Consider the following 17,083-nt stretch of genomic DNA (forward strand, 5'->3'; position numbering starts at 1 on the left):
AGAATCCTTTTCAGAGAGTACCTCCATTCCTCAGGTTTGCCAATCAAGAGCTTAAGTTGCTATGTTGCTCTGTGTATCTTCAGGTCCTATGTGCCCCCTCCCTTTCTTCAGGGCCCAGACCCTTTCAAGTATTATGTGCTATCCAATCAAAAAACCTGGTGTTTTTTTTTTTTTCTTTTTCTTTCAGCCCTGCCTCCTCTGCACCAGGGCAAAACCCAGCAACCTCTGCTTTTACCTGAGGTTCACCTGAGCTGGGGGCCTATTTTTAGTAGTCAGAATTTTTAAATTAATTCCACAATTGGAATTGCGCTCCAACCAGGGGCTGGTTGCGCTCAGCCCCTGCTGCTGGTAAAATCTCTTTCCCATCCCCTCTGTGAAGCAGCCTGTGGGGGAGGGGCGCCAGCCGCCATGGTTTGGGGAACTCACAGTTCTGGGGTAGCTTACAGCCAGTCCAGCTGGTCCAGACTTGGATACACTGTGTGTCTGGTCACTGACATGGACCCAGCAGTTGTTCTGTACTTTTCCTGGCTATTTACTAGCTGCTCTGCAGAACGAACTAAATCCCACATATCGCTAAGCCACCATCTTGGCCCCGGCTCCCCAGTTCTTTCAATATAATTATTTCTCAAAAACTTTTTATTTTTTTAAACTTTTATCACCTCCATGTGTCAACAGCCACTCCCACAACTCTTTTCTATATAATCATCCTTCATTATAGTTAATTCAGATACTTAAACCTATCAGATTTAGATTTCTATGGGATAGATTTAGCCTTAGTCTCCTCCCTTGATCATTTTGTCACACTAAAAGGACTTAATAAATGCTACTTTAATCCATTCAGAGGTTTTTAACAATAAGCGTATCATTACATTCTTGATGTAAGCCTTGTTTTTGGAGGCTTAACTTTTTAATCAGACTTTGCCATTAAAAGATCGTCTCAGTTTTATCTTTTACAAGACGCAAGTGAGAATCACTTACATTTTCTAAACCTGCAAATACTGCATTTCTGGACTCCCTTAATTTCCTTTCAAATTAAGGAATTAAATTCTCTTTTTGCCTGCAAATCAGCTAATTCTTTTCTGAGCCCATCTCTTTCTTGTACCTGATCTATCAAATGCAGCCAATAGTAACTAACACACACTGCAAGCATTTTATTTTTCCAAACTATTTTCCCCCAAAGAAAACTGCAGGCCCAGATGTCTTCACCAGCAAATTCTACAAGCATTCAAGAAAGAAATAAGTCCAATAAAACACTTTGAATACTTTGAATAGAAAAAGAAAATATACTCTCTAACACATTTTTATGAGCCTAGCCAAACCCTAACACCAAAATCCACTAAGGAGAGTAAGAAAAAGGGAATTTATAGGTACGTCCACTAAAAGAACTGTTTTATACTTATAAGACACTAGGTATGATAATATGTCCTTTGGATGATAGGACATAACACAAAGAAACTCGGGTGAAAAGCAGAAGTCTTTATTACTTACAGATCTAAATGAGAGAAGGCTGCTACACAGGGCTACATAGGAGGTTGTACCTGGGGACAGGGGTATCAGTCAGCAAGCTGGAACTGTAGGAGGCAGCTTAAGTATCGCAAATAAGGTGGGTTAGCTAGTTTTCGTTTACTTTTTTTTTCTTTCAGGTTCTCTGTGGATTGGATAATCTGAATACTTTTGCAGGCTCTAGGGCATAGGGACTGTCCCTTGTTTTCAGGGACCTGGATCTGGGGCGAGTCCAGTGAGTGTACAGTGGCCCCTGAGTGTGAGTACCTGCTAAAGGGAGTGGTTATGGAATGGACAGAGGTGGCTGGGCTGCTCAAGAAAGGGAATGTATGGGCTTCTGCCCATGGCCTTAAAGGGAAACTGACAGACCTCCAGTCAGGGTCCCAAAATTGTGTTGTGACAGTGTGGTAGTTAGATTCAGTTGTCAACTTGGCCAGTTGAAGGTGCCTAGTTATATTGCTGTGGACAGGAGCCAATGATATGTGAACCTCATCTGCTGCTCATTACATCTGCAGTCAGCTAGGAGGCATGCCTGCTGCAATGAATGATGTCTGATTTAATTGGCTGGTGCTTAAATGAGAGAGGTCAACGTAGCACAGTCCCAGCAGCTCAGCATACCTCACCTCAGCACTCGCAGCTCAGCCCAGGTCTTTAGAGAAGCAAGAAGAAAACACCCCAGGGAAAGTTGTTGGAACCCAGAGGCCTGGAGAGAAGGCTAGCAGAGATCACCCTGTGCCTTTCCATGTAAGAAAGAACCTCAGTTGAAAGTTAGCTGCCTTTCCTTTGAAGAACTAATGAAATAAATCCCCTTTTATCAAAAGCCAATCGTCTCTGATGTGCTGCATTCTGGCAGCTAGCAAACAAGGACAGACAGACAAAATACTGGCATACAGAATAAACTGCAGTATATATATATATATATATATATATATATATATAAATGTTAGGACACTACTACATGATCAACATCAGTTTATCTAAATAATGCAAAGTCAGTTTAGTAGTAGAAAATTTATTAATGTTATTCACCACAATAACAGATTAGAAGAGAAAAAACTTGATCATTCTAATAATGATTGAAAAATGTATTTGATAAAAGGTGATATCTATTCAAGATTTTTGTAAAAAACAACTCAATCGGGAAGAGAGTTTTCTTAAAGTGAAAAGAGGTATTTACAAAAAAATTAGAGCAAATATTATACCTAATGGTAAAATTCTTAAAGCATTGCCTTTAAAGGATTCTTATGAAAATCACTTTTATTCAACATTGTCCTTGAGGGTGTAGCCAGCGCAGTAAGGCAAGAAGGTGAAAAAAATAGAGATCAAAAGACAGAAACAAAATTATTATCATTTGCAGATGATATATTTGCAAACATGGAAAACTCAAGAAGATTTAAGAATAAATTATTAAAATTAATATAAGACACTTAAACAGAACAGATGAATACAAAATCAGTGGTGTTCCTACATATCAGTAACAATCAAAAAATGAAAAAAATTAAATACAAACTACATTAGCATAAAATATATGACCTATATAAGAATACATCTTTGAAAAAAAGATATGCCAAGCTTTACATGGATATTTATAAACTTTAAGAGAAATTAAAGAAGATTTGAATAAATGAAAATATACACCATATTCAAGGAATGGAAGACTCAACATTGGTAAACATGTCAATTCTCCCAAAATGAATTATAGATTCAAGGCAAACCCAATAAAAATCACCAGCAGGTTTACTTGTAGAACTTGATGAGTTGATTTTAAAATTGGCATGGAAACACAAAGGAATAAGAACAGCCATGAAGAGAAACAAAATGGAAGAGCATATTCTATGATAGCAAGATTGATAAATTTGAGCAAGTAACTCAAAAGGGTAGACAAAAAAGATAAACAGAACAAAACAGGGAGCCAGAAATAGGTTTATACATCTATAGACTATTGATAAGTGGCAGAGATGACAGAGGTGGCACTGTGAAATAATGAGGAAAAGGCTGTCTTTTAAGTAAATAGTGCTGGGTCAATCAAATATCCATGAGAACAAAATGAAATTGTACTTCTACCTTACATGATATGAAAAAAATCAGTTCCAAGTAGATTATAAACCAAAATGTGAAAGACAAAAGTAAAAAGATTTCAGAAGATTCTATAGGAGAATATGCTCATGACCTAAGGATTAGAAAAGAATTTCTTGAGTAAGATGTAAAAAACACTAAAGATTGATAAATTCAATCTTTATTGAACTTAGCAGTGAGATAGAAAATAGCAAACTGCATCTAAAAATGACAACAAAGTGAAAGGTCATTTGGGTGAACTTACACTCAAATGGAATGAAATTCCACAAAGTTGGAAAAGAGTGGTCTGAAGTGTCAATAGGTTGGAAAATGAACATTCTCTTCTTAAGAACTCATCAACATGTTGGATTGAAATGCTCTAGGGTTCCATCATCCAACAGAAGATGGAAGCAAGAAGCATGAACTAGAAGAACCATTTTTCTCAAAACACTGGAAAATAGTCAAAGGGTTGTGGTAAGAGGACAAGTGCTGAATCAAGAAAAAGACAACTTAAAAATAGTAGGAAAATCACATGGCACCCTTACTGGCCTCTCTCCCTTTCCCCTCACCAGCTTGACAGGGAGCTGGGCAGTACTCTCAGTGCAGGTTTGTGGTCCCTGTTCTGGAGGAAGGAGAGAAACCCTTGTGCACATATAGGGTGCATGTAACTCTGAGTCAATCTGTAGAGTGGGAGCCTGAAGAAGAAAATCAGGACACTTATCACAGGTCATCATCCCAGAACTTGTCCTGTGTGTAGAGGCGGCTCAACAAGCTCTCCAAAAGAATGCTGTAAAACAGTGAAGTCACACCTGCGTGGGTCATAAGGGTAATGCCCAGGACCATGAGGAAACCCCGTTTTCTAGTGGAACGGGGACATTTGAATCTAGGTGAATAGGGTGATGTGTGCATGCCCAGGCAAGACAAATGCTCAGAAAAGGCAAGGGAGGACTCTGTACATTCACCTCAGGCAATTGTCTAAACATTGCTGCAATGGCCAAACTATGAAGGACAATATTTGCACAGGCTTAACTGCAAAGACTGAAGAAGGTGTTTTTTTATCTTTTGTTTTGTTAGCTCCTGGCATTCAAGGAAATCTCTATCATAACACTAGCTAGATACAAGTTTAAGAAACAAGCCACCTCAGTGTCTAAATTTCAGAGATAATATGTTAAAATATCAAATGTTTAGGCTGAAAAAAAAAAAGATTACAGAACATCAAAAGAAACAGAAAATCACAGCCCATACTAACAAGCAGGATAATGCTTTAGAAAACAGACTTTGGGCATACTAAACAAAGACTTTAAAACATGGCCCTAAGCATTTTCAAAGAGTTAAAGGCAAACACAAAGAACTAAAGAAAATCAGGAAAATGATATATGAACATAAAGAGAATATCAATGAAGAGACAGGAATCATGAAAAGGAACCAAATAGAATTGAAGACCACAGTAAAATAATTTTTAAAATTCCCTAAAGGAGTTTAACACCAGACCGGATCCTGCTGAAGAAACAATCAGTGAACATGAAGATAATATAGTTAAAAGGATATTCATAGAAATAATGACAGAAATCTTCCCAAATTTAATGAAAGACATGCATATGCACATCCAAGTAGCTCAACAAACTCCAGACAAGGTAAAATAAAAAAAATTCACACTGAGACCTATTATAATCAAACTGTTGAGCCAAAGACAGAGAATTCTGAAACCACAAGAGAAAGGCGAGTCACTTTAAATGACAAGGCCACCTTAATACAAGTGGCCCCCCAAAATATTAAATGCTGATTCCTCATCACAAACTGCAGAGGCAAAAAAGCAGTGGGATGACATCTTAAAGTGTTGAAAGCAAAAACTTGCCAACCAAAAATTCTATTTATGGCAAATCTGTCTTTTAAAAAGGAGGGAGAACTAGCAACACAACAGAAAAAGATATAGAATGTTAATATAGAGAAAAGAAATAAAAAAAAAAAAGTAATAATAATAGTAAAAAAAAAAGGAGGGAGAGATTAAGTCATTCTCAGATACGTAAAAGCTGAAAAAGTTCGCCACTTCTAGACTGGCTCTGCAAAAAATGCTGAAGAGAGTTCTTTAGGTTGAAAGGAAAAGAAATCAGTCAAATAGATTGAAGCAACATGAAGAAATAAAGATCTACAGTAAAATTAATGACATGGATAAGTGCAAATGCCAGCACTATTGTATCTTTTATTTGTAACTCCCCTGTATATTCCTACTGGATCTAAAATGCACATGAATTAAAAGTAATGATAAATCAGTGGGGTTGGACACAAATGTGTAAATATGTAATTTGTAAAAAGAACTGCACAAAGGTGGGGGAACAGAGGGGTAAAAGAACATAGCTTGTGCATGCCTTTGAAGTTAAATTGGCATCAAATCAATTGAGATTGTTACAGATTTAGGATGTTAAATTTAAGCCCTATGGTAACCACACACACTGTTCTAGTTTGCTAGCTGCCAGAATGCAACACACCAGAGATGGATTGGCTTTTAATAAAAGGGGATTTATTTTGTTAGTTCTTCAGAGGAAAGGCAACTAACTTTCATCTGAGGTTCTTTCTTACCTGGGAAGGCACAGGATATCTCGTGCTGGCCTTCTCCCCAGGCCTCTGGGTTCCAATAACTTTCCCCGGGGTGATTCCTTTCTGCATCTCCAAAGGCCTGGGCTGAGCTGCAAGCACTGAGATGAGGTATGCCGAGCTGCCTGGCTGTGCTACATTGTGCTCTCTCATTTAAGCCCCAGCCAATTAAGTGAAATGCCATTCATTGCAGCAGGCATGCCTTCTAGCTGACTGCAGATGTAATCAGCAACAGATGAGGTTCACTACCATTGGCTCATGTCCACAGCAACAGAACTAGGTGTCTTCACCTGGCCAAGTTGACAACTGAATCTAACTACCATACACACACACACAATACTGGAAAATATACAAAGAAGGAAATGAAAAGGGATTCTAAAGGGTTCACTACAAAAGGCAACTAAATACAAAAATAAGCAGTAATGAGAAAATTGGAAGACAAATGCAGAAGAGTTACAAAAATAAAAAAGCAAAATGGAAAAAATGACTCCTGCATCATCAGTGGTCACCTTAAGCATAAATGGATTAAACTTTCCAGTCAAAATCAGAGATTAAAAGAATGGATAAAAAAGCACGACCCAGGGGAAGATGGAAGAGAGGAGTGCAGTGAGTTCACTCCTGCTCCATGAAACAAGATAAGAGACCGGGAGAAAATGCCCAAGACTGCAGGTCCCAGGGTGTGAGTAGTCTAGCAAGGTCTTTTGGCACTTTTGGGGAGGAGGATTGGGGGAAAGCAAGTGGGTCAGGTGACCAGGATCCCCACCCGGCGGGTTGCAGTGCACTGGGGAGGTGCAATAGGAGGGAATTGACCCTCCTTGGCTCCAGCCTGCACAGCAGCCAGCTAGGAAAAACTCCCCACGTGGTTGCGGTGGGCAGCACCTGCAGGGAGCCGGGAGGTGGGAAATCGTCCATCTCAGGGTGGGCCTCCGGTTGGGGGTAGTGATCACCTGGTAGGATGCAGAAAAAGCCTGTCCGCAGTCACGATGTCTGGCAGGCCCACCAGCGCTGCAGATCAGCTGATCAGCTGTTCCCCCACACGCTGGTTGGCTCCCCAGCCCCCCGGCAGAGACCTGCTGGCTGGCTACCCCCGGCAGAGCACCCCCCACCAAGCACGCTAATCTCAGTAGCTCGGGATAGGAGGGGCAGGGCTGAAGTAGGAGACTCGAGCGCGCCATCTGCTGGCCACAATGGAAAGTGCACGCGGCTACACCAGACAGGGAGGGGAGAGCTTGAGGGAGGCAGAGCCCCAACAGGCGCCACCTGCTGGGAAGAAGGGGTAAATGCAGGCAAGCTAACTCCCTATCTGCCTCGGTCTTTATTTTTATTTATTTATTTTATTTTATTTTTTTCTTCTCAATATTTTTTTATTTTCCCCCCTTTTAAAACATAATCTTTCTATACAATTTTATTAGTAATATAATTGTCCTTTTTATTATTTTAAAAGTTTTTATAGATATTTTATATTATATTTTTTATTTATTTTCTATTTTTATTTCACATACTATTTTTTTATTATTCCATTTCATTTATTTTTATCATTACTATTATTATCTTTCTCTTAAATGTTCTTTCCCTCTGGTGGGCACCAGCCTGACTTCACTCCCAATATACCCTGGGGTGTCTCCTTTTGATTCTGGTGCCTGCTACCATTGAGATGTATTTTGTTGTGGTTCCTGTTTTTTTGTTTCGTATTTTTATTATATTATTTTACTTTATTATGATTATCTCTTTTTCTTCTTTTTTCTTTTCTCATTCTTTTTGCTTCTGTGCATAGGCTGGGTGTCAAGCCTGGGTCTACTGCATAGTGGGCAGCCATTCTGCCACTGGAGTACCTGTGCACCCCAGGCTAGCTTATAATAGACCCTTAAGTTGAATTATATCCCCTACATGATATCTGGACCTTGATTTGGTAGGGAATAACTGACAAACTGCAAAAGGAAACATTCAGCAAAAACCAAGTAAATATAAAACTTTAGAAGAGTGAAGGAAGCCAACTTGCACAATAACCATATCAAGATCATCAAATGCCCTAACATAACAGAAAATCACAAAGCACAAGAAGATCCAAGCAGAAATGGCCCAGCCAAACAACCAAATCAAAATTCCAGAGGTGACAGGTTCAATTCCCAGACCATGCACCTTAAAAAAAAAAAAAAAGATATACACACAAAAAAATTCCAGAGGTGGCACAGAACATGGAACAACTGCTCAAGGATATTTATAAAGAAATAAAGGATATCAGGAAACACTAGAAGAGCATAAACAAGAATTTGGGAGGTTAAATAGAAAAATGGCAGATCTCACAGATATGAAAGATACAGTAGACCAAATAAAAAGATAGAACAATAAAACTAGAGTGCAATAAAACAAGAAAAAGTACAACGGGATCTTAGGGAAATGGTAGACAAGAGGTGTACAAATATAAGAATTATTGGTGTCCCAGAAGGAGAAGAAAAGAATAAAGGGTTGGGAAAGTTAGTTGAAGTTATATTCAGAGAAAACTTCCCAACCTTTACAAAAGATATGTGTATTAGTTAGGGTTCTCTAGAGAAACAGAATCAACAGGAAACACTCGTAAATATAACATTTATAAAAGTGTCTCACGTGGCCATGGGAATGTAGAGTCCAAAATCCACAGGGCAGGCTGTGAAGCTGACGACTCTGATGGAGGGTCTGGACGAACTCCACAGGAGAGGCTCACCGGCCAAAGCAGGAAGAGAGCCTGTCTCTTCTGAATCCTCCTTAAAAGGCTTCCAGTGATTAGATTAAGCATCACTCATTGCAGAAGACATGCCCCTTCGCTGATTACAAATGGAATCAGCTGTGGATACAGGTGACGTGATCATGATTTAGTTCTGTGAAATGTCCTCATCGCTACAGACAGGCCAGCACTTGCTCAACCAGACAAACGGGTACTACCACTTGGCCAAGCTGACACATGAACCTGACCGTGACAATATGAATATGCTAATCAAAGAGACCCAGCAAACTCCAATTAGAACAAATCTAAACAGGCCCACTCCAAAACACATACTAATCAGACTGTCAGGTGTTGAAGAGAAACAGAAAGTCCTGAAAGCAGCATGAGAAAAGCAATCTACTACATTCAAGGGAAAACACATAAGATTGACTTCAGACTACTCAACAGGCATCATGGAAGCAAGAAGGCAATGGTATGATATTTTTAAGATCCTGAATGAGAAGGGCTTTCAACCAAGAATTCTTTATCCACCCAAGTTACCCTTCAAAATTGAGGGAGAGATTAAAATCTTCAAAGACAAAGAAAGATTGAGAGAACTAGTCATCAAGAGACCAGCCCTACAAGAAATACTAAAGGGAGCCCTGTGAGCTGATAAAAAAAAAAAAAAAAAAAAGACAGGAGAAGGAGGTCTGGAAGAGACACAGAATTGAAGAATATGAGTAAAGGTAATTTAAAGGAAAAGAGAGAGAGAAGAAAAATAATGTACAGATCTGACAAATAAAAACTAAACAACAAAGTGGTAAAATCAAGAACTGCTTTTACCTAATTACTTTGAATGCTAATGGACTAAACTCACTGTTGTAGTTTGCGAGCTGCCGGAATGCAATACACCAGTAACAGAATGGCTTTTTAATAAGGGGAGTTTAATAAGTTGCTAGTTTACATTTCTAAGCCCACAAAAATGTCCCAATTACAGCAAGGTTAAAGAAATTCCAATCTAAGTCATCCAGGAAAAGATACCTTGGTTCCAGAAGGTTGATGAAGTTCAGGGTCTCTCTCTCAAGTGGAAAGGCATGTGGCTAACATGGCAGTGTCTGCTAGCGTTCTCTCCAGGCTTCTTGTTTCATGAAGCCTTCCCAGGGGCATTTTTCTTCTTCATCCCCAAAGGTCTCTGGCTACATGGGCTTCAGTAATTCTCATGACTATCTCATTGTTCTCTTCTGTTGCTCTCTTCATTCTCAAGCTTTCTCCAAAATTCTTCCTCTTTTAAGGGATTCCAGTAAAGTAACCCACAATCCACCTGGAATGGATGGAGTCACATCTCCCTCTACTCAAAAATTCATACCCACCATTGGGTGAGTCACATCTCTGTGGAGATAACCTAATCAAGTTTCCAACGTACATTATTGAATAGGTATTAAGAGAAACGGTTGCTCCCACAAGATTGATTAGGATTAGAACTTGGCTTTCCTAGGGTACATACACCCTTTCAAATTGGCACACTCATCATTTAAAAGATACAGACTGACAGAATGGATCAGAAAACAATCCATCTATATGCTATTTACAACAGGCACATCATGGACTCAAGGACACAGATTGAAAGTAAAAGGATAGAAAAAGATCATCTATGTAAGCTGTAGCTAAAAGAAAGCAGTAGTAGCTATACTAATATCAGACTAAATAGACTTTAAATGTAAAGACATTGTAAAAGACAAAGAAGGACACTACATAGTAATAAAAGGGACAATTCACCAGGAAGAAATACCAATCATAAATGTGTATGCTCCCAATCAAGGAGCTCCAAAGTACATGAGGCACATATTGGAAAAACTAAAGGGAGCTACAGATATATCAACAGTAATAGTGAGAGACTTCAATACACCGCTCTTCACTATAGATAGAACAACCACACAGAGGATAAACAAGGAAACAGAGAACCTAAACAATAAGATTAATTAATCAGATCTAATAGACATATATAGATCATTACATCCCAAAACACATTCTTCTCCAGTACACATGGAACTTCTCCAGGATAGATCATATACTGTGACACAAACTGAGTTTCTATACATGTAACATGATTGAAATCATCCAAAGCACTTTCTCTGATCACAACTGAATAAAGTTGGAAATTAATAATCACCAAAGAACCAGAGTTTTACAAATATATGGAGATTAAACAACACACTTAAATAATCAGTGGTTCAAGGAAGGAATTACTAGAGAAATTGATAAATATCCGGAGACAAATGATAATAAGAATACAGCATATCAAAACCAATGGGATGTGGCAAAGGCAGTGCTGAGAGAGTAATTTATTGCCCTAAATGCCTATACTAAAAAAACAAGAATGAGCAGAACTTGAGGATTTAAATACTCACCTGGAGAATTAGAGAAAAGAACAGCAAACTAACCCCAAAGCAAATAAGAAAAGAGAAATAATAAAAACTAAAGCAGAAATAAACAAACTGGAGAACAATAAAATAATAGAAAGAATCAACAAAACTAAAAGTTGCTTCTTTGAGAAAATTAATAAAATTGATGGTCCTAACTAGATTAACAAAGAAGAAAAGAAAGAGGACACAAATAAAATCAGAAAAGAGAGGGGAGTTGTTACATAGATCATGAAGAAATGAAAAAAAATCATAAGAGAATATTATGAACAACTATATGCCTACAAACTAGACAATCTAGATGAAAAGGATAAATTCCTAGAAACACACAAATTACCTATACTGACTCGAAAGAAATAGAAGATCTCAACAAACCAATTACAAGTAAAGAAATCCAATCAGTCATCAAAAATCTTCCCACACACAAAAAGCCCAGAACCAGATGGTTTCACAGGAGAATTCTATCAAACATTTCAAAAATAACTAATGCCAATCCAGCTCAAATGCCTCCAAAAAAACTGAAGAAAAAGGAATGCTACTTAATTCATTTTATGAAGCCAACATCACACTAATAACAAAATCAAATAAAGATGATACAAGAAAAGAAAACTACAGACCAATCTCCCTTACAAACATAGATGCAAAAATTCTTAACAAAATACTAGCAAATTATATCCAATGCACACTAAAAGAATTATACCTTATGATCAAGTGGGATTCAAACCAGGAATGCAAGGGTGGTTCAACGTAAGAAAATCAATCAACATAATACAGCACATTAACAAATTGAAAGGGAAAATCACATGATCATATTGATTGATGCTGAAAAAGCATTCGACAAAATCCAGCATCCTTTCCTGATAAAAACACATCAAAAGGTAGGTATTGAAGGAAACTTTCTCAATATCATAAAGAGTATTTGAAAACCCTATAGCCAGCATTATACTTAATAGTGAGAAATTGAAAGTATTCCCCTTAAAATTAGAGACAAGACGAGGATGCCCACTGTCACCAGTATTACTCAACATTGTATCAGAAGTACTAGCTGGAGCAATTAGACAGGAGGAAGGAATAAAAGGCATCCAAATAGGAAAGGAAAAAGTAAAACTTTCATTATTTGCAGATGACATGATCCTATACCTAAAAAAACCCTGAGAAATCTATAACAAAACTATATGAGCTAATAAACAAATTCAGCAAAGTGGAAAGGATATAAGATTAATGTACAAAAATCAGTAATGCTTCTATACATAAGCAATGACCTATCTGAGGTGACAACTAAGGAAAAATTCCATTCAGAATAGTACAAGAAGAATTAGGTATCTAGAAATAAGCCTAATCAGGGAAGTCAAAGACTTACACAGAAAATTACCAAAAAAAAAGTTGCTAAAAGAAATAAAAAAATAGAATGATATCCCATGATCATGGGTGGGAGATTGAATATAGTCAAGATGTCAATTCTACCCAAACTGATCTACAGGTTCAATGCAATCAATACCAATAAAAATCCCAACAACCTACTTTGAAGACTTGGAAAAATTGGTTATCAAATTTATATGGAAGGGAAAGCAACCTCAAATAGTTAAAGATATCCTAAAAAAGAAGAGTGAGCTGGGAGGTCTATCATTTCCTGACTTTAAAGTTTACTATAAAGCCACAGTAGTCAAAACATCACGATACTGACACAAAGACTGACCAGTGGAACAGATCAAGAGTGCAGAGACTGACCACCAAATTTATGGGCATATGATCTTTGATAAGTTCCCTGTGCTAGTTTGAAATGATGTATGGACCCTAGAAAAGCCATGTTTTAATTGTAATCCCATTTTGTAAAGGCAGCCACTTCTTATCCCTACTCAGTATTGTATGTTTGAAACTGTAACTAGATCATCTCCCTGGAGATGTGATTTAATCAAGAGTGGTTGTTAAGCTGGATTAGGTAGAGGCATGCCTGCTGCAATGAATGAGGTTTGATTTAATTGGCTGGTACTTAAATGAGAGAGGTCAACGTGGCACAGCCCAAGCAGCTCAGCATACCTCATCTCAGACTTGCAGCTCAGCCCAGGCCTTTGGAGACGCAGGAAGAAAACACCCCAGGGAAATTTGTTGGAACCCAAAGGCCTGGAGAGAAGGCCAGCAGAGATCACCCTGAGCCTTCCCACATAAGAAAGAAAATCAGATGAAAGTTAGCTGCCTTTCCTCTGAAGAACTATATGTTAACTAAATAAATCCCCTTTTATTGAAAGCCAATCTGTCTCTGGTGTGTTGCATTCCAGCAGCTAGCAAACTAGAACGGTCCCCAAATCCAATGAATTGGGACAGAATAGTCATTTCAATAAATGGGCATGGAAGAGCCGGATTTCAATAGCTAAAAGAATGAAAGAGGATCCCTACTTTACAACCTATACAAAAATTAATTCAAAATGTGTGGGAGAGGGTACATGGGTGGTTCAGTGGTAGAATGTTTGCCTTCATTGCGGGAGACCTGGGTTCAGACAACGCACCCCCCAGACAACGCACCCCCCTAAAAAAAAGTGTGGGGGCTCAATGGTTAAATCATCTATAATAAATGCTTAATGCCTTGCAATGCATAATGGAAAACCATCCTTATCAGTTCTTGCTGAAAACAGCTAGAACATCCTGCTTTGCTCTCTGCTTGATGTTTCTTTCTATCACCATCCTGTCCCCAGCACATTCTTTGGTTCTTGAGTAATTCTTTGCATCGTCACAGTTTCTGCAGGCCAGAAACTGGCAAACATGGATCAAAGACCTACATGTAAGAGCCAGTACCATAAAACTTCTAGAAAAAAATGTAGGGGAAACATCTTCAAGACCTAGTAATAGGAGGTAGCTTCTTAAACTTTATACCTGAAGCACAAGCTGTGAAAGAAAAAATAGACAAATGGGGGAACTCCTTAAGATCTAGAGCTTCTGTGCCTCAAAGGACTTTGTTTAAAAAGTTAAGAGGCAGCCAACACAATGGAAGAAAATATTTGGAAACCACATATCAGATAAAGGTTTGCTATCCTGTGTATATAAAGAAATTATACAGCTCAACAACAAAAGAACAAATAACCCAATTATAAAATGGGCAGTGGAAATAACTAGGCACTTTTCTGAAAAGCAAATACAGATGGCTAAAAAGCACATGAAGAACTGCTCATCTTCATTAGCTATCAGGGAAATGCAAATTAAGACGACAATGAGATATCACCTCACACTTACAAGAATGGCTGCTATTAAACAAATGGGAAACTATAAATGTTGGACAGGATGCAGAGAAATTAGAACACTTATTCACTGGGAATGTAAAATGGTTCAGCCACTGTGAAAGTCAGTTTGGCAATCCTCAAAAAATGAAATATTGAGTTGCTCTATGACCTAGCAATACCAATACTCAGTATATACCCAGAAGAGTTGAGGGCAGTGACAAGAACAGATATTTGCACACCGATGTCATAGTGGCACTATTCACAACTGCCAAGAAATGGAAACAATCCAGGCACTCATCAAAAGATGAATGGACAAATAAATTTTGGTGTAAACATACAATGGAATATTATGCAGCATTTAGACAAAATGATGTCCTGAAACATATGACAATGTAGATGAACTTTGAGGACATAATGCTAAGTGAAATAAGTCAGATACAAAAGGACAGATACTGTATGATTCCATTATTATGACCTTGATAAACCACCAGTGTTTTGGAGCAGCTAGAAGGAAAACTCTGAGATGAGAGCATGGTAACACATGACAAACTCTGGGAACCATTCTGCAGTTCAACTGTGCTTTGAAAATTATTGCTTTTTTTTCCTTTTCTTTGTATATATATATGTTATATTTTACAACCAAAAAACAGGTTTTTTTAAAAAAAAATAGGCAGTTATAGTAATATTAGATAAAATAAATTCCTGATATTGAAAATTTGAGACCATTTAGTAACACAGCTCAAGACAATAGCAAAATTGATATTTGTAATAACTTTTTACTTGCTATTTTGATAATGCACACAGTTTTGATAGTTAATCAAATGGTATTTAACATAGTATTTAATATTTAGAATTTAAGAAACTCTGATATCTGTATCAATAGATTTTTTTTCTTCCTTGTCTTAATTTTAAATTGGTTTATGAAACATTTTGTTAGCTTACTCTGAGGGGAGATTTTTGCATGGGATGTCTTTTGTTGCCATGTTGTTGCCATCACCTCTCTCCTACTCTCTTCTGATTATTGTTTGCAGGAAATATTTTTATCTATCTTCTTACTTTCATCCTATTTGTGCCTTTGAATTTAAGGTGAGTCTGTTGTGAATAGAATACAGTTGGGTCATGCTTTTTTTTTCTTTTTAATTCTTGTTTTATTTAAGAAAACAAACAGTTCTCTCAGAACGACCAAAAATGGATATCTTAGTTAGCTTAATCATAGGCATATTTAAATACAGTATTCATATAATCATTGTAAAACCTGTGTTTACGCAGTAAGTTTCACAAATCAGCTTAAAATTAAGGCAACAAGGAAAAAATCTACAAATTCAGATAGCAGAGTTCTTAAATTTTAAATATTAAACACTAACTTAGATACCATATAGGCACAGGGACACAAGTTCTCAGAGACACAGGCAGAATACAAGCCACTGAGTCGGTCTGTGGGCTGCAAAGAAAAGGGCCCCCAGGGATTCTTTGTACAAGGAAAGGAAATGTCCTCATATAGATGGTGATGGTGAAGACATGGCTATGTATACTAGGAACCACTGATTTTTTACTTAGGTTGGATTGTATGATGAGCAAATAAAACTGTTTACATATGAACAGAGAGATACAAGTGCTAGAGAAAATGTGGAAAAAGAAATGTAACCTATTCACTGTTAGTTGGGAAGCAACGTGGTACAGCTCCTCTGGAGGGCAGTGTAGTGGTTCCACAGGAGGCTAAAGGTGAAATTGCTATATGATCGTGCAATCCCATTGCTAGGTATACACATGGAAGAACTGAGAGTGAGGACACAAATGAATATTTGCATATGGTGTTTATGGCCATACTGTTTGTGATTTGCAATGGATGGAGATGACCTAAGGGTACATCAACTGAGGAATGGAAGGGGTAACTGTGGTGTATACATACATCAGACTACTGAGCATCTACAAGAAGGAATGAAGTTGTAAGGCATGCAACTAGGTGAATAAACCTTGAGGACAGTATGTTGAATGAAATGTTAAAAACAAAAAGACAAATACTATCATGCCTCACTCATATGGACAAATTATAGAAACCCAGAGAATTGAAGTCAAGAGCATGGGTGATCAGATTGAAGCCTATTATAAAGGTTCTAGATGGTAAACTCTTACAGCAGCACGTCTATTCGTCTCTTCTGGAGTTGTTATTTCTAAATTCTGAGATCCTGAGCTACTTGCGTATAAGCTGGTCATTCCCTGGAACTTCTGGTATTTGTGTGAACCTGAGACTCAGAGTTAGAGTTTTGAAACTATTAAATTCAGCAGTACCCCATACAGGAACTGTTTTAAAAATTGAAAAAGGGATCAGACTTCAACTAGAGATATGAAGGAAGCTGATCTGTAAGATTAAGGTAAATCAGAATACAGGGTAAACAATATCATCTGTATTTTAAAACTTCAACTTCTGTGTGAGGCCAAAGGGAGAGATGTTTATTTGTTGCAAAATCTATATTTTGGGGAGTACATTTCCTAATTTAACTTGTATGGTCAGTTTAGTTGAACACCATAGTACATGGAATCTTGAGTAGAGCATGAGATTTTGTTGGTTTGTCCAGGTTAGTGTGATTCCCTGGTAAATCCCAGAGTAATATGGGCAGTGA

General features: G+C 37.7%; 2 protein-coding genes across 6 annotated transcripts in view; one reads left to right on the forward strand and one right to left on the reverse strand.

The window, feature by feature from the left end:
• The window catches only part of KLHL3 (kelch like family member 3), a 382,736-nt gene that overhangs the window by 227,354 nt on the left and 138,299 nt on the right, over positions 1 to 17,083 (reverse strand). Inside the window, exon 1 of one of the 5 annotated variants that reach the window (XM_077138541.1) lies at positions 7,098 to 7,191. The exons of the other annotated variants lie outside the window; for them this stretch is intronic. The gene's annotated coding sequence lies outside the window, so the exon portion shown is untranslated. Of the gene's footprint in view, positions 1 to 7,097; positions 7,192 to 17,083 lie in introns of those variants that run through there. 5 annotated transcript variants of the gene reach the window in all.
• LOC143664277 (neuropeptide Y receptor type 6-like) overlaps positions 7,106 to 17,083 on the forward strand; it is a 35,721-nt gene continuing 25,743 nt past the window's right edge. Inside the window, 1 exon segment of the mRNA XM_077137959.1 lies at positions 7,106 to 7,436. Coding sequence (XP_076994074.1) covers positions 7,106 to 7,436 — 331 coding nt within the window.

This window comes from Tamandua tetradactyla, chromosome 20 (assembly GCF_023851605.1).
Source record: "Tamandua tetradactyla isolate mTamTet1 chromosome 20, mTamTet1.pri, whole genome shotgun sequence".
Classification (NCBI taxonomy): domain Eukaryota; kingdom Metazoa; phylum Chordata; class Mammalia; order Pilosa; family Myrmecophagidae; genus Tamandua; species Tamandua tetradactyla.